Source organism: Pituophis catenifer, unplaced genomic scaffold, assembly GCF_029215685.1.
Source record: "Pituophis catenifer annectens isolate HBS135680 unplaced genomic scaffold, rPitCat1.0.hap2 SCAF_12, whole genome shotgun sequence".
Classification (NCBI taxonomy): Eukaryota; Metazoa; Chordata; class Lepidosauria; order Squamata; family Colubridae; genus Pituophis; species Pituophis catenifer.
Window position 1 is genome coordinate 24,347,816 of NW_027256892.1, and position 18,446 is coordinate 24,366,261.

The 18,446-nt window shown below is 44.0% G+C and overlaps 1 protein-coding gene across 1 annotated transcript in view; it reads right to left on the reverse strand.

Annotated features, from left to right (window-relative positions):
• Nucleotides 1-13,474: 13,474 nt before the first annotated feature.
• TRIM29 (tripartite motif containing 29) overlaps nt 13,475-18,446 on the reverse strand; it is a 24,036-nt gene continuing 19,064 nt past the window's right edge. Inside the window, exons 8-9 of the mRNA XM_070952323.1 lie at nt 16,743-16,819; nt 13,475-13,537 (exon numbers count right to left, since the gene is read on the reverse strand). Coding sequence (XP_070808424.1) covers nt 13,475-13,537; nt 16,743-16,819 — 140 coding nt within the window. The remainder of the gene's footprint in view (nt 13,538-16,742; nt 16,820-18,446) is intronic.

Here is an 18,446-nt window from a genome sequence, read left to right on the forward strand (position 1 = left end):
AAAACCCCAATAATTTAAAACCAAATTTAAAATTTCCATTTAAAAAGGGGAAAGACTTAGGTCAGGCCAGCTTGATGAAATAGGAAAGTCTTGAGCGTGCGACGGAAGGTACGCAGATCCGAGATCCTCCATATCTCCAGGGGGAGCTCGTTCCACCCTTCTCCTATCTGCCTTTTCAAGTTTTGCAGCCATAAGTAACAATTTGGAAAAAAAAACAAAACATTGTGATTACTAATCTGCATTTGATTGTGTGAATGTACTTCTTATTAATCCAGCTTTAGGTATCAGCATGCGGTGTGAACTCAACCGGAGGGTTCTTTCCTCTGTTGAAAAGACAGAACTCAGAATTATTCCCAGAGATGGTTCTTAAGGGGTAGGGAAATAGCTCTAATTCCACCAAAGGCTGATTTTGCTCTGTGCTCTTTATTAGAGGCCCGGTTCTGTTCTCATGGGTAGCAGAACTGAAAAAACATCTGTACCAAGTCAGATCACTTCTGGTCCAAGACTCCTTAATAGAAAAGCTGGGGAAGCCACGAGCTGAATTCACCCATGAAATGAAAGAGTGGCACACAGATTTATTTTGTAGCCAAAAAAGTGGGGGACAGTTTCCAGAGTCCTTTCTCTCTCAAAGTTCTTTTCACAAGGATAGCAGGAGGATATCTGAGGTTTTTAGAACATGGGAATGTTCATCTTCCCAAAAATATTAGTACTCTGATCCGAACACCAACAAAGGAGTTTCCTTTGCTCAACTGTGGGTTGTGTGTCAGTTATGTCCTTTCATTTATCAACAATTAGCTGGTAACCCGGTGTTGCCCGGTATTTATAGACTTCAAGGCCTTTGTCTGACAGGGAGACATTGAGAGGGGCCTTTCTTCCTCCTATTCCCATGCCCATCATCCCTGCCCACTCCCTTCCTCCTCCCATGCGCTCCTCTTTCCCGCCCTGTCTACAATCCTGGCATTTTGCCCCAAATCCATCAGGCACTTCCCCATTGCTCCACTGGAGTGAGAACGTCATGGCTGCCTTTCCAGAGGAAGCTGTGAAGGAACTGACATCACAAACAATTGCCGTTCTAGGATGCCACACTCACTCTCCTTAATGGCCCAGGCATTCCACAGTTATGCTGGAACACAAGACACACAGACACACAGAGATACACACAAACACACAGAAATACCCCAGGGGTGTCTTACCCCAACAGTATTTGTTTCCAGATAGTAAGTCATCTGTGTACCAAGTTTGGTTGAAATTGTTCAAGGCGTTCCAGAGTTATGCTGGAACATACATACATACAGTCTTTTTTATATAGATAGATAGATTTCTGATCATAGTCACTCATGCCATAGTCACCTCTCATCTTGACTGTTGCAACATCCTTCCAGGTCCAATTCAAGCTACCATTGTCATCTATAAAGCCCTCCATGGCCTAGGGTCAAGTTGTCAGAGCTGGGAGGCAGGGGATATAACGGGTCTCCTCTTTTAAGGAGGTCCACCTGGTGGGACCTGGAAGAAGGTGGCTCCCTCGTAAAATGGGGCAAAACTCACTTAACCAATGTTTCACTTAGCAACATAAAATTTTGGGCTCCGTTGTGGTCGTAAGTCAAGGACTACCTGTATATACGTGATATAGTATATCAGTAGTAGAATACAGTGTTTTTCAATCTTAGAAATTGTAAGCAGCCGGCCCTACCTTTTAATACAGAAGCAATTCTGCACAATGATGTAGCAAAAGTGTTTTTGCGTCAGGGAAGGGTTACACTTGATTACTTTTTGTATTCCTTCCAATTTTTTTTTTTTCATTCTGTCTTTGCAGCTACATTCAAAATTATTGAGAAGTAAGGATTTCAGGGTTCAGGAGGGTGTTGTTGTTGTTGTTGTTGTTGTTGTTGTTGTTGTTGTTGTTGAGAAAGAAATAAGATAGAATGCATCTTGGGAACCTGATGATACTTCAGGACATAAAGTTGATTTACACAAATATCTAAGAAGAGAGTCTCAACATAAAATAGCTCTACAGATCTCTTCTTTCTACTTCTATTTCCAGAAGAAATGCTACCATCATTTAAAAAATACAAGAGATTTCTGGAAGGTTGCAGGAGACTGGCCAGAGCCTATAACACCCAAATGTCCAAGAATACAAATTGCACAGAGAGCTAGTCTTGTGTGAATCATCAATCTCTCCATTTCCATGTTTCTCATCTGTGAAATAGATGCATTAATGGATCTTCTTTGATCATGCTTTTGTGCTGTTCTGGTCACAAATGAGTTTTGTGACATCCTTTTTTTTTATTTTTATTATTATTCCAATTTTAAAAACTGCTGCAAATTTGCATATTAGGAAGTACCTCCATTGTTCCTTCCTAACACATATTAATATAGGATAGAATAGGATAGAATAGAATAGAGTAGAGTAGAGTAGAGTTGAGTAGAGTAGAGTAGAGTAGAGTAGAGTAGAGTAGAGTAGAGTAGAGTAGAATAGAATAGAATAGAATAGAATAGAATAGAATAGAATAGAATAGCAATAGCAATAGCAATAGCAATAGCAATAGCAATAGCAATAGCAATAGCACTTAGATTTATATACCGCTTTACAATGCTTTATAGCCCTCTATAACTGTTTTACAGAGTCAGCGTATTGCCCCCGACAATTTGGGTCCTCATTTTACCCACCTTGGAAGGATGGAAGGCTGAGTCAACCTTGAGCCTGGTGGGATTCAAACTGCCAAATTGCAGGCAGCCGGCAGACAGCAGAAGTAGCCTGCAGTACTGCACACTTACCACTGTGCCACTGAGGCTCAAGGAGTAGAGTAGAGTAGAGTAGAGTAGAGTAGAGTAGAGTAGAGTAGAGTAGAGTAGAGTAGAGTAGAGTAGAATCGAATCTGGAAGGGACCTTGGAGGTCTTCTAGTCCAGCCCCTTTCTCGAGCAGGAGAACCTTTACTATTTGAGATAAGTGACTGTCTAATTTCTTCTTAAAAACCTCCAGTGATGGGAGCGCCCACGATTTCTGGTGGCAAGCTGTTCCACTGGTTAATTGTCCTCACTGTTAGGAAGTTTCTCCTTAATTCCAGGTTGCTTTTCTCTTCTATTAGTCTCCAACCGTTGTTTCTTGTCCTGCCCTCCGGTGCTTTGGAGAATAGCTTGACCCCCTCTTCTTCTTTGTGGCAGCCCCTCAAATACTGGAAGACTGCTAACATGTCACCCCTATTAGCTGAGTTCACACCACTAAGCCACAAATGGCATGTTTCGTGAGCCCATCTACCCCACCATGACTTGTAAATCATGCTAGACTGTTACCCGCAAATGGAGTCAATGGTGGTTTGTTTTGCAGGCTTAGCTGACTGGGATCTCTATTTTTTTTTCAACCCGGTCTGAGTGCAATGTGTAAATAAAACTCAGAGAGCTCTGTGTAACTACTTAAGCCAATTCTACATTTGCTGCAAAATTTGGCCACCACATCAGGGGTGGGTTCTAATTTTTTTTACTACCGGTTCTGTGGGCGTGGCTTATTTTGTGGGTATGGCTTGGAGGTCATGTGACTAGGTGGGCGTAGCTAGCTGGTCAGAGTCATTTCTGGAAGGTCCTCGCACTTACAACCCGACTCATTTGTTTGCTTTTAACACTGATCAGCTGTAGGACGGCCCTTTGAAGCCCCGCGGCAAGAGTTTAAACAGGTTTTTTCCCTCTAGTCATCAGCTGGGACTCAGGAGGCAGCAATAGATTGGGGGTGGGACCAAATAAAAGGTAAGAATAACATGGGTAGGTGGGGGGGGGGTGGGAGGGCAGGGGGGAGAACCGGTTCGGTGACGTCATATCGTCACCGCTACCGGCTCGGCCGAACCGGACCAAACCGGGAGGAACCCACCACTGCACCACATATGGCATCTGTAACAGTGATGGGTTTCAAAAAAATTGATTACTGGTTCTGTGGGGGTGGCTTGGTGGGCGTGGCATGGCTTAGTGGGCGTGGCTTGGTGGGCACGGCAGGGAAAGAATACTGTAAAATCTCCATTCCCACCCCACTCCAGGGGAAGGTTACTGCAAAATCCCCATTTCCTCCCGATCAGCTGGGACTTGGGAGGCAGAGAATAGATGGGGGTGGGCCCAATCAGAATTTTTACTACTGGTTCTCCGAACGACTCAAAATTTCCGCTACCGGTTCTCCAGAACTGATCAGAACCTGCTGAAACCCACCTCTGATCTCTGGGTAACTGCTTAAGCCAATTCTACGTTTTGCTGCAAAATTTGGCCAGAGCTGATAGCATCTGTAATGGTCAGTTCAAAAGAAAAAGCGAGTTCTAATTTGCAGAGCCATTTCCAGATCCCAAATAGCAGGGAGCTATTAAAACAACTGAGAACCAAATTTTCCATTCTACCTCCATGGGCTTAGCAAGAAGCAGTCTAAAGAGCATTCTATTAACCTTAATCTCTTTAAGCAGATATAAACTCATTTTGGAAAATGCAGGAGGTTAATGTGTAGTCTAACCTCCAGGAAGTGGTCAAGCAATGTAAGCTGATACATGCCTGAAACTTGCAGTAATTAATTTATACGTGTTTCTTGCCTTCTCCCCAATGTAAATTAAAAAGGAACTAATCTCTTCGACTGCCAATCCGCCGTCGCCCAGTTCTCTCAGGAGGCCCAGGCTTCATCAAGCAAGCTAGGGCCAGTCTCTCTGGACAAGAATTGACCGTTCCTTGCCACCATCCCAGCCCAATTTCACGCAAGCTGAAAAAGTTGCAGCCAGGGTGGGAAATTCAAAGTATTTGGATCCCCATCAAGATTGCCAAGGGTCTGAATTTTGACCAAGTGACCGTGGGAACGTTGCACCTTCAGCAGCCTCTGGCTGCAAGTAGTCCCGTAAACCAGGTTAGCCAAACAGTAACCAGAGCCAGCAGTCCAATAAGCCAAGTTAGCCAAACAGTAACCAGGGCAAGAAGTTCAGCGAAGCAGGCAAATCGGGCAAGCCCCACAAGACAGAGCACAAGAATCTCCAGGCGTCGGCAAGTGCACATGAGGCTCCATAGATTCAACACTTGTTCCCGACAAATGCCCCTCCCACTGGCACCTCCTTACATCTCAGTCCCCAGGTGCGCCTTCTGAAGGGGGGCGGGGCACTCTCCTCCCTCGTAGCTGGCTCAGTCTGCGTTGTTCTCGCCTTCTCTCTTCTCTCCTTGCTCTAGGATCAGGAGGGGCAGTCCGTGCTCTTTGCCTGAGCTCTGTCTCTCCTGCTCCTCCCTGTTTGCAAGCCTTTGTAATCCTGAAAAGCCCTCCCCGGACTGACTCTGCCCTTCCCCAGTTTCCCCCAAGGCCAACAGAGCCGCCTTCTCAATCTCTGTTGATTCCTGTTCCAGCTCATCTTCTCTCACAGATTCAGACTCCGATGAGGACATGATACACTTTTTTTCAGGAGTGTTGTAACTTCAAACGATTACTAAATGAACTAAAGTCAAGGACTCCCCGCATTATACTATTGATACATTAAGAATGCATTATGCTGCTGATAATAATTCGTCGGGGGTAGCAGTGAGTGTTAAGGGATGGAGCAGCCTACAACGGAGCGTAAAAACCGGCTCTTAAAGAACTGAATAATGGAATCTATGACCTTCACACCCCGCCTATCACTGTCATCCTCATCTTTGTCCTTTGCCTACATGTTTTCATTCTCCGCCAGCTATAAATGGGAAAACGATGTTTTCCTCTTGATCCGAGAAAAGATCAGCCAATGTGACAGCCCAAATATCCAAAATAGCAATATTCGGGGACACGAAACAGCAGAATGGAGCCAAGAATGGTGTGTGAACTGCAGTGAGGCAGTGACATCTGCTGTCCATTTCTGTCTCTGCAGACCTCCAATTTTTGTTGTTGTTGTTGTTGTTGTTGTTGTTGTTTTGTGATGTCGTAATAGCAAATTACAGTTGCCCAGGTCTCGAACCTGGGCCACGCGCAACGGAGTGAGCTCCCGTTCCTTGGCTCACCTCCTGCCCACCTAGCAGTTCGAAAACATGCAAATGTGAGTAGATAAATAGGTACCACTTCGGTGGGAAGGTAACAGCATTCTGTGCGCCTCGACATATAGTCATGCTGGCCACATGACAACGGAAGTGTCTTTGGGCAACGGAGATGAGCACCATGCCCAAGAGTTGGACAGGGAAATATTTTTTCCCACAGTACTGTTTTATGTCTAAATATATTTACCTATGTAACATGTCTAAGCATATTTATCCTGTAGTAAGGCTGTAGCATTATTATCCTTCTCATCTTCTCTACTTCTCTACTAACTTCTTTTATCAGTATCATTATTGTAATTATTATTACTCTGTTGTTTTGCTCATACACTGAAAGCTTCTGTACCAGAAACAAATTCCTTGTGTGCCTAATCACACTTGACCAAATAGTCCATTTTTCTCTTCTCTTCTCTTCTCTTCTCTTCTCTTCTCTTCTCTTCTCTTCTCTTCTCTTCTCTTCTCTTCTCTTCTCTTCTCTTCTCTCTTCTCTTCTCTCCTCTCCTCTCCTCTCCTCTCCTCTCTTCCATCCTATTCCATTCCATTCCATTCCATTCCATTCCATTCCATTCCATTCCATTCCACTCCACTCCACTCCTTCATTCTTCTCTTCTCTTCTCTTCTCTTCTCTTCTCTTCTCTTCTCTTCTCTTCTCTTCTCTTCTCTTCTCTTCTCTTCTCTTCTCTTCTCTTCTCTTCCCTTCCCTTCCCTTCCCTTCCCTTCCCTTCCCTTCCCTTTATTCCCTTCCATTCCCTTCCATTCCCTTCTCCATATTCTATTCTATTCTATTCTATTCTATTCTATTCTATTCTATTCTATTCCATTCCATTCCATTCCATTCCATTCTCCATATTCTATTTTATTCATTTTCTATATTCTATTCTATTCTGTTCTGTTCTGTTCTGTTCTGTTCTGTTCTGTTCTGTTCTGTTCTGTTCTATTCTATTCTACTCTACTCTACTCTACTCTACTCTACTCCACATTTTGATTCTGCAACCATGAAGATGCTCCAAGGTTTGTAAGTGTGAGTAACTGGTCATAACTAGCTTTTTTTCCCATGATGTTGTAACTTTTAACGGTCTCTAAACCAACGGTTGTAAGGCAAAGACTACCAATATTGGGGAAAGAGTTGAAATCCGTTTATTTTTGTTTTCTTCCCTGGGAAGGTGTTAAATAATAAATCAGGGCTTTCAAGAATGCAGCCAACTTTTAGGAGGAAATGTTTGAATGTCTTAGAGCCCGCAAGCCAGACCATCTCAGTGTTCCTGGTTTGGGGTTGTTGTTGTTGTTGTTGTGTGTGTGTGTGTGTGTGTGTGTGTGTGTGTGTGTGTGTGTGTGTTTGGTTGTGGTTGTTGTTGTTGTTGTTTTGAGCAGTAGCTCAAGTGGTAGGGGGTATTTTTTTGGGGGGGGGGAAGGAGGCATCTTTTACAATGATTTCAGTTCAATAGCTTCCCAGGGTGAAGATTATCTTCAAGATTCTTTGTTTGCAAGAAGAGATGCTCAAACAGGGAGAGGCAAGTTTGCAGGGTCCTATTCCTCTTCTAACAAATGCTTGCCTTTTGAAAGTCTTTCTTTCTGTATTAAAAAGATATATATATATATATATATATATATATATATATATATATATATATATATATATATATATATATATATATATATATATATATATATATATTCTGCCTCGAATGCGGGTGAGCATAAGTAGTCCTAGACCTAGGGGTGAGCTGCTGGGGGTTCACAGGGGTTTGGGAGAACCTCTAGGTAAGATTCTGTGTAGTTCGGAGAACCCCCCCCCCAAAAAAAATCCCACTCCTGGCATCCCCCGTTCCTCTTTTGGGTTTCTGGTACGCACGCGCGCGACAATCATCAGGCCTTTGTGTGTGCAGCAGTGCTGGTAACTGGAAGATCTGGTCTTCCTTTTTCCTGCATGCTCATGCTGGCCAGATGATCGTCATATGCACAGAAACCCGGAAGACTAGCTGACCAGTGCGCATGCACACACCGGAAACAGGAAGTTCATTTTCATGCGCGAGCATGGACAGCTCCTCTTCCGGGTTGCGACCCAGATGAGCACCACGTCAGGGGTAGGTTCTACTTACCTATATTACCAGTTCACAACAGGGCCGCGTGCATGCTCTTCTGCATGCACAGAAACTTCCTGATGACATCCAGGTCAGTGGGCGGAGCCTCCCGCTGGTTTTACTACCAGTTCTTGCAAACCGGTCCGAACCGGGGGCAACTCACCACTGATGCACGTGCACTCCCTTTTCAGCACTCAGTGCCGAAAAGGTTCGCCATCCCTGCCCTAACAGAATTGCGCAGGAATCCTCAGATCCTGCTTCCTTTGTCTTGCTATCACTTTTCTTCAAGAAAAGGTTCCTTTTGAAATGTTGATTGTTTCAAGAGTTCTGCTTTCTTGAACGGAGAGGAGAGGCAGTCCCAAACAGACAGACAGGCAAGCAGGCAGACTTGCAAAAAGACAGTTAGACACACACAGAGGCAGAAAGACAGACAGACAGGCAAATAGAAAGACAGACACATTATGCACAGCATCGTTATCTGTGTTTCTGCCTCCTTTTTCCAGGAAAATAAAAAGCAGGGAATGAAAAGCACTGATGGAAATTCACTGATAACAGGGCTGGTTTGCCATCTGCTGGCGTGGTGGTTAGAATGCAGTATTGCAGGCTGCTAATTCTGCCCTCTGCCAGCAGTTCGATCCTGACCGGCTCAAGGTTGACTCAGCCTTCCATCCTTCCGAGGTGGGTAAAATGAGGACCCGGATTATTGGGGGCAAATACGCTGACTCAGTAAACCGCTTAGAGAGGGCTGTAAAGCAGTATATAAATCAGGGGTGGGTTCTAAATTGTTTTACTACCGGTTCTGTGGGTGTGGCTTATTTTGTGGGCATGGCTTGATGGTCATGTGACAATTCTTTAGGATTTAGTAGAGGTACTGGTATACAGGCTTTTAACTGCTTGCAGAGCTGTACCGATCTACCCATTTATTTTTTGCAGGCACTGGTCTACCCATTTATTTTTGCAAGCACTGGTCTACCCATTTATTTTTGCAGGCTCTGATCTACTCATGTATTTTTGCAGGCACTGGTCTACTCATGTATTTTTGCAGGCACTGGTCTACTCATTTGTTTTCTTTTAACACTGATCAGCTGTAGGGCGGCCCTTTGAAGCACCTTGGCAAGAGTTTAAACAGTTTTTTCCCTCTAGCCATCAGCTGGGACTCAGGAGCAATAGATTCGGGGGTGGGGCCAAATAAAAGGTAAAAATAACGTGGGGGGGTGGGGGGCATGGGGGGGGCCGGGGGGCAGAACCGGTTCGGTGATGTCATATCATCACTGCTACCGGCTCGGGAGAACCTGGCCGAACCGGGAGGAACCCACCACTGATATAAATCTAAGTGCTATTGCTATCTTCCTTCCTTCCTTCCTTCCTTCCTTCCTTCATTCATTCATTCCCTTCACAGTGGTTAGAATGCAGTATTGCAGGCTAACTCTGCCCACAAGTCAGGAGTTCGATCCTGACCAGCTCAAGGTTGACTCAGCCTTCCATCCTTCCGAGGTGGGTAAAATGAGGACCCAGATAGTTGGGGACAATAGGCTGACTCTGTAAACCACTTAGAGAGGGCTGTAAAGCACTGTAAAGCGGTATATAAGTCTAAGTGCTATTGCTATCTCCTTACCAGTATCGTCAGTGAATAACGCTAGCAAAGGAATGGCATTTTGCACAGTTCGACGTCTCGCGAAAATAATAAGGGGAAAAAAACACCACATGCAAATCTGATTTCTTGGTCATTCCAACATTTTATTCTCCAGAATACTTTTAACTAAACATTTTTGATTATCAAAACTTGGGTCAGGCAACTGACAGCAAATGGGCCCCTTGTTGGGGTTTTGAATCTATTTTAAAAAAAAAAAATGGAGAAAAATTTCTACCTGTGATTTACATTCAGAAAATGGAATTTTGCAACATTCCTGTCTCAGGTGTGTATGTGAGGGATGGGTGAGGGGTGGAAATCAAATCAAATCCATTTTTGATTTTCTAAATCCATTTGATTTAGAAATGGATCCCGTTTTAACAGGGGAAAAGCAGGAACCAGAATGCTGTTTTTGTTAAGAATCAGGATAAATCTAGTATTTACGAAGGAAGAACACGCTACAACAGGTAATCCTCGATTTACGACCACAACGGGGACAGAGTTTCTGTTGCCAAGGAAGGTTGTTGTTAAGTGAGTTGTGCCTTTTTTTGCCACGGTTGTTAAGTGAACCAGCCAGTCATTAAGCAAATCTGGTTCCCCCCCAGTGACTCGACTTATCGGAAATCAGCTAGGAAAGTTGCAAATGACGATCACATGACCCAAGTCACATGGCCCGGATCACATGACACACACACACACACACACCCAGGATGGTACATCCATTATAAATACATCCTGGTTGCCAAGCGCCTGGATTTTAATCACACAACTGTGAGGATGCTGCCACAGTCATAAGTGCGAGGACCCATTGTAAGTCACTATTTTTAGGGCCATTTATAACTTTGACCGGCTACTAATCGAATGGTTGTAAGTTAAGGAGTATTGTATTGTTCCCCGCAATTATTCCTTTTCTCCAATATTCAGACACGGGGAGATTTAAAAATAAACCTTTTAAAATGTTTCCACGTTGGGGAAGCAGATGACCCTGAAAATGTATTTCTCGATGAAGTTAGAATTATTTTGGCACAGCTGCTTTGCTTTCCTGCCTTCCCCCCACTCCCACTCTTTTTCTCTAATTATCCCTGAAATATTACAAAATACTTTCCTTTTAATTTCTTGTCAGAAAGGGATTGTTTAAAAAAAAGAAGAAGAAGAAGATTTTTTGCAATTAAAAAAAATAGGTAAGCTTTGCAAGAAACTTAACTGCTGCCCTCGGCTGCCCTCACAAGGATTCAGATTTCTACTTTAAGCAAAACAATAGCAAACGGCCAAGAGGGGGGGAAAAAAAAATCAACATTGAAAATGTCTGCAAGCTTTCAGAAAGGACAGGAAGTCAATCCTAAGAACCGTCATCTTCCTTGCATTTCAATAATGCAAAACAGAGATTCCAGTGTGAGGTTTGGTGGACGGTTTACTCACAAAGTAAGGCCAAGGGAGCTCCTCTCCTAGGTCAACGTTGCCTTTGTTCGTTTCGTCACACAAGCAAAGAAGTGATGGCATGCCTGGCTTTTTAAAAGGGCTTCATTCATCGCTTAAGAGCTGCTTTTGACAGTAGGAAGACCAGTCGAGATTGAATTGGCCATTGAGGGACCCAAACCCCTACCCTGAAATCCATCCTCAAGCTTCTCTTGAGAAGAAATTGAACAGAAATTGAACAGTCCTGCCACCGGTTCCTTTTCTTTTTCCCTTGCTTAGAGGGAACTGCAAGAGGATGGGTTGTGTTTTTTTTCGTGCAGCAGAGTCCAACCCAAAAAGTTCAGGGGGGAAGGGGGGGAGGGAGGGAGGGAGGGAGGGAGGGAGAAAGGAAGGAAGGAAGGAAGGAAGGAAGGAAGGAAGGAAGAAAGGAAGGAAGGAAGGAAGGAAGGAAAGAAGAAGAAGGAGGAGGAGGAGGAGGAGAAGGATAGGGGGAAAGAAGGAAGGAAGGAAGGAATAAGGAAGGAAGGGAGGAAGGAAAGAAGGAAGGAAGGAAAGGAAAGGAAGGAAGAGAAGGAGAAGGTGGAGAAGAGGGAGGGTGGGAGGGAGAGAGGAAGGGAGGGAAGGAAGGTAGGATAGTGGAAAACAAGGAAAGAGGGAAGGAAGGAATAAGGAAGGAAGGGAGGGCAGGAGGGAGGAAAGAAGGGAAGAGGAGGGGGGGAGGAGGGAGGGAGGATAGGGGGAGGGAAGGAAGGAAGGAATAAGGAAGGAAGGAAAGGAAAGGAAGGAAGAGAAGGAGGAAAGAAGGGAAGAGGAGGAGGGAGGGAGGGAGGAAGAATAGGGGGAGGGAGGGAAGGAAGGAAGGAAGGAAGGAAGGAAGGAAGGAAGGAAGGAAGGAAGGAATATTCCTTCAAGTCATTTTAAACAGTTCCCTCTTACTCTGACAGGCATGCCATCAAAGGGTGCTGATGTGTGTTTATTTTTATTGCATACATTGGAATGGACAAGGACGTCTACAGTGAAAGACCAAAAAACAACCGTCTAGAATGAAACCCAACATAACGTTCACTTGTCAACCCTGCCACCTTCTTAAAAAGTTTATCCTTGGAAGACATTCTTCATGTACCCAACCGTCTCTGGCTCTCCCAAATTTGGGGACCGAGAAGACCCTCTCAATCTTGTGGGAGATGTTGAAGTTTAGATATCAATTTTGAGATCAGACAATCTGGTTTCCCCTGGCAACTCTAAGACATTCTTTCATTCTGGAACATTGCACAGGCATCCACTCATCCTTGGCCTGATTCTTGGCGTCCAATGAGAAAGAAACTAAAGGGAACATGCACCGCCATGCACACGCTTTTCAAAATAATTCCCCTCCAATGTAAACTGAACCGCTGAACCAAAGCACATCAGCCAGTATCATCAGTGGAGGAGAAGAGCATAGCTAAGACATCTAATCAATCTTCTATGGATTTTTTTTTCTCTCTCTCTCCTCTTTTCTTCTGCAATTTGAACAACCAGCAGGAGGAGGAGAAATTGGGATGATGGGCAATTCACGGAGCCTTTTAGCTATAGGTCCACCACCGTCACCTGACTAGCAGCCAGAGGGAAGCAATTAATATTTAGTGCACTTCTTCGATTCTTTGATTCCAAAGCAATGGATGGAAACTGAACAAAGAGAGAAGCAACCTAAAACTAAGGAGAAACTTTCTGACGGTAAGAGCAATCAACCAGTGGAACAACTGGCCTTCAGAAGTTATGGGTGCTCCATCACTGGAGGCTTTCAAAAAGGGGGATGGACAACCATTTGTCGAAAATGGTATAGGATCTCCTGCTTGAGCAGGAGATTGAACTAGAAGACTTCCAAGTCTTCTGCTCTGTTATTCTCTTATACTATGTCAAAGCAGATGGCCTTGGAACGGTGTCGGCCAACCAAGTCTCCATTAATGTCAGCAACAGTTGGACCTGCAGCTAGAAGTGGGCTGCTAAAGTCACAGTTTTAAGCAGCAGCTCATTTGCTTAAACCCAATGTATCTTGGGAATACGCTGAGTACACACTGGCAAGGCATTAGTAAGAGCAAAGCAGTTACGCGAGGAAAGGGCAATTCATTAGTCAACCAACATCTATCTGGAGTGAAGTTACTCCTCATGGTTGGCTCGAAAAGAGCACGGTGGAACCCATTTCCGCCCAGGATGAGATGTACATCCTTTCCTCTAATCCACCCACCCTTCCCCCACTTAAAAAAGAAAGAAAGAAAGAAAGAAAATTAGGACAATTTGATTAATACAATAGCGGGAATATCCATGGACATTCTTGTTAGTTGTCTTCCTCTTCCACCATCGTCTTGCTCAGGGGGCTTCATTGGAAGTGACGCCATTGCCCTTGTTGACGTAGAAGGGGCGGTAATGAGACTGGATGGAGAAAGCAGAGAAAGAGAGCAGTGAGCGGGCTGGTCTTCACTGAGCTCCATCAACTTATGTTTGTCTGGTACTAATTATGCCTACGGAATAGAACGGAATAGACTCCTTGCCAAGTGTGAAAGCATTAAAAGTAGAGTGCTGTAGTTGGAGCAATTTTGTGGTAAGAACAAACTGACATTGTGTCTTGTTTTTGAGTGGCCTGGCCTTCACCGTTGGTGACCCCAATTTTGTTTTTCTACTTCCTGAATCATATTAGCTAAATACATTTCTTCTGTCAAACTAAGAAAGCCACATTTTTCTTTTTATCTAAAAAATATTAATTTTTGCCTGTTATCTCTTGTTCTCTATCTCTATCTATCTATCTATCTATCTATCTATCTATCTATCTATCATCTATCTATCTATCTATCTATCATCCATCCATCCATCCATCCATCTATCTATCTATCTATCTATCTATCTATCTATCTATCTATCTATCATCTAATCTATCAGTCTGTCTATCATCTATCTATATCTATCTATCTATCTATCTATCTATCTATCTATCTATCTATCTATCTATCATCTATCTATCTATCATCTATCATCTATCATCTATCATCTATCATCTATCATCTATCATCTATCATCTATCTATCTATCTAATCTATCAGTCTGTCTATCATCTATCTATCTATCTATCTATCTATCTATCTATCTATCTATCTATCTATCTATCTATCTATCTATCTCTTTATCGTCTCCCTCTATCTTCTGATAGAAGATATCTATCTATCATCTATTTATTTATCTATCATCTATATCTATTTATATCTATCTATCTATCTACAAGGGATGCGTTGCCTCAGTGGCTAAGATGCTCAGCTTGTCGGCAGTTCAGCAGTTCGAATACCTAGCGCCGCATAACGGGGTGAGCTCCCGTTACTTGTCCCAGCTTCTGCCAACCTAGCAGTTTGAAAGCACGTAAAAAAATGCAAGCATAGCTGGCTGGAGAATTCTGGGAGTTGAAGTCCACAAGTCTTAAAGCTACCAAGTTTGAAGACCTCTGCTCCAGGCCAATGGATCTACTTCCAAATGAAGCTCTGGTCTAGCCTCACTTTCCATTTGGCTTTTCTAAGAGCACTTTTGGGGTCCCTGGAAATCCAAGAGACATGGCCTAAATCCTCAGTGCTTCCTGCAGCCCCTCAACAGCACAATCACGGTCTCCAGAAATCTCCTGATGGCAGATTCCAAATTGTAAATTGTGAATGAGAGAGAAGGCGGAGTTATTAAATGCATGGCTGGAGAGTAATCACATGGACTATATTATTCTTAATTAAATGTAAAGGTTAAGGAAATGAAGTCCATTTCATTTTTGCCTTGATTTCCTCCCACCCAGCCCCCAGGACTCTAGCAACTCCTCTGCTGCCCCTTAAAAAAATTAGTTGAAGCAGTTTCTTGTAGAGCAAAGAGATGATAGATGCTGGGATGAGCTTCGTACATTTTAAAATTAATACTGTTGTTGTTTCTAATGCCGGGCTCCAACAAATCAAAAATGAGAGGGCCTCGTTAAAAATTTAAATTACATTTGGTCCCCAATTTATTTCTTTTCGCAATTCTGAGCTGATGCAAATCTTTCTTTCAGGAGAACATGGCTCAAACTAAGGAATATCCTGTCATTAAAGGAGAATATTTGTAGCCCAGGGTTCAAATGAGGTGTCTGAGCAGGGGTGAAATTCAGAAGGTTCTAACAGGTTCTGGAGATTTTCGTATTTTCTGCTGTTTCTTAGGGACGCTGTGCAGTTAATTATTTTCAGTGTCAATATTTTCCTCCAAAAACAGAGCTTAGCCAGTATCTTGTCCGTGATCCTTGTTAATCGTTTTCTCGAAATCCTAAACCTCTCTCTGACTACAATTTATCCCTTAGAGACGGGTGAGTGAAATGCATTGGAGAATAAATCTCAGGGCGAGGAACTGCCCTTACGGCTGGAGGAGAAGTACAGGCAGTCCTTGACTTATAAAGATTCATTCAGCGACCGTTCAAAGTTACGACGGTTGCACCATCTGCAATCTTCCCAGCTGGCTTCTCACAAGTAAGAGAGCCGGTTTGGCCTAGAGGTTAAGGCGCTAGGCTAGAAAGTGGGAGACTGTGAGTTCAAGTCCTGCATGAGCCATGAAAACTAGCTGGGGTGACTTTGGGCCAATCACTAGGAGGCCCGTGAGTTCTAGTCTTGCTTCAGGCATGTAAGCTGGCTGGGTGATTATGGACCAGTCACCATGAGTTCTAGTTCCACTTTAGCCATGAAAGCCACTTAGTGACTTTGAGCCAATCACAAGGAGATTGGGAGTTCTAGTCCTGCCTTAGCCATGAAAGCCAATTGGGTGATTTTGAACCAATCACAAGGAGATTGGGAGTTCTAGTCCTGCCTTAGCTATGAAAGCCAATTGGGTGACTTTGAACCAATCATAAGGAGACTGGGAGTTCTAGTTCCACTTTAGCCATGAAAGCCAACCAAGTGACCTTGAGCCAATCACAAGGAGATTGGGAGTTCTAGTCCCACTTTAGTCATGAAAGCCAACTGGGTGACTTTGAACCAATCACCAGGAAACCGGGAATTCTAGTCCCGCTTTAGCCGTGAGAGCTAGCTGGGTGACTTTGGGCCAGCCGTTTTCTCTCAGCCTGACCCACCTCAACAGAGTTGTTGTTGTTTTGGGGAAAAATAGGAGGAGGAAGATGTGGTTGGATATCTTCGACGCCTTATTTGTAAAAATAATAAAGGCGGGATATAAATAAATAAAAGAATGATAAAGAAGTCAATGAAGGAAGCCTGGTGTCAGCATTCTGATGCTGCCATAAAAAGACGAGGCTTGACTTTTTATCTACTTATTTTCTCTGTAGATAATATCTCCTAGGAGATGGGATGGGAGGGGAGAACATTCCTGTGGGGTGAGGTCAGGAGTTGGGAAGACTGACTTGGAAGATGGCCAATGAGGAGATGAGAATTGGGGAATGGAAAGGGAAGGGTTTGGGGGGGGTCAGAGGGTCAGTATCGGCTACGACGAAGTCGGGGCCAGATCTGTCGTACTCAATAAATGGAATATTTCAGCAAAGATTAATTGTTTGGGAGTGCAATTTATTTGAGATGACATCGAAACCTGACACCTGGATTTGTTTAACAACCATATGATTCATTTAACAAATGCAGGGACTTACCAGCATGCTTTGCTTGGAAGATTTCCATGTCTGCGGCTGTGCCTTAGCCGTCTGGTGCCTCACGATGGAAGGATAGGCTGAGAGGGAGACAGAAGGCAGCTTTGGTTACTTCCAAAAATGTGCTTTCTCAGCCGCACCGGTGTGCTTCGCTGAAGTTAGCAAAGTCAAGCTATCCCGAAACACAGGAGCTTTTGAGCAGACTGGTATCCAGGTAGTCCTCGGCTTACAACCATACATTTAGTGACTGTTCAAAGTGACAACCTGAGAAAAGTGACAGGTCCTCGCACTTACGACAGAATTGCGGTATCCCCACAGCCATGTGCTCAAAATTCGGGCGCTTAGCAGCCAGCATGTGTTTATTTCCACGGTCCTCGCCCTTATGACCATTTCAGCATCCTGCAGTTACACGATCACCATTCGTGACCTTACCAACCTTGCTTTCGACAAGCAAGATCCTGTTGTGGTCCGCCAGCAGCCTGCGGAGCTGGCAGCAGAATCGGACAGTGATGAGGCTGAGGAAGAACATGGACCAGTCCTGGAGGCTGGGGAGGGCCCGGAGGAGGGCTCTGCATCGGAGGCAGAGATGGGGCCAGGGCCATCGAGGAGTGATGTGTGGACTCCGGAGCCTCCAAAGGCTGACAGCAGAGAGGCAGAGGAACAGGAGGAGCCTGTTCCTAGTGCACGCATGAGAAGAGCTGCCAGAAAGCAAGAGCAGCTAAAGTAAAAAGGACAACTCAGGAGTAAGGCCAAGAGATGATTGGCCCCTCCCATAAGGCTTAAAAGACCAGCAATGGCTCTTGGGCTCTTTGTAGGAAAACAACGTTGATAGATTTATTTCTTGTCTTGCTGCATTTATTTCTTGTCGGCATCTTCTGCTTTTGAACTTTTGCCAAGAAAAATCTTTGGCAGGTTGCCTAATTAGACCAAGGTTGGTGATTAGACTGAAGAATTTGTGTTATGAAGAATTTGTTTTGAATTAGTTTGGACTACGCTGAGAATTGAGTTAATTCTCAGCTGTTCTAATAAAGTCTGTTTGTTTTCGAACTGATTGCGTCTGATGATACCTACTTGGGTCTGGGTCACAACAGATCCATGGGAGAAGCCGGATTGGCTTAATGATGGTCTGATTCTCTTAAAAACCACAGTGATAATGGTGGCAAGGAAGGTCATAGAATCGGGTGTGACTCATTTCTCAACTGTCATGCTTAGTATCGGAGATTGTGGTCCCCATTCTGATCATACATTATTTTTAATTCTCATTTCTCCAGTTTTCTGAAAACTCAAACAAACAGGCCTTCCAACACGTAAAAGCATATGGATGAAGTCTATGTAGCCATTCAGCTATTGCTGAAAATAATAAGTTGGAAGGGACCTTTGAGGTCTTCTAGTCCAACCCCCTGCTTAGGCAGGAATCCCTTCACCACTTCAGACAAATGGTTATCCAACATCTTCTTAAAAACCTCCAGTGTTGGAGCATTCACAGCTTCTGGAGGCAAGTTGTTCCACTGATTAATTGTTCTCACTGTCGGGAAATTCCTCCTTAGTTCTAAGTTGCTTCACTCCTTGCTTAGTTTCCACCTGTTGCTTCTTGTCCTGCCCTCAGGTGCTTTGGAGAATAGCTTGACTCCCTCTTTCTTTGGGGCAGCCCCTGAGAGACTGGAACCCTGCTATCATGTCACCCCTAGTCCTTCTTTTCATCAAACT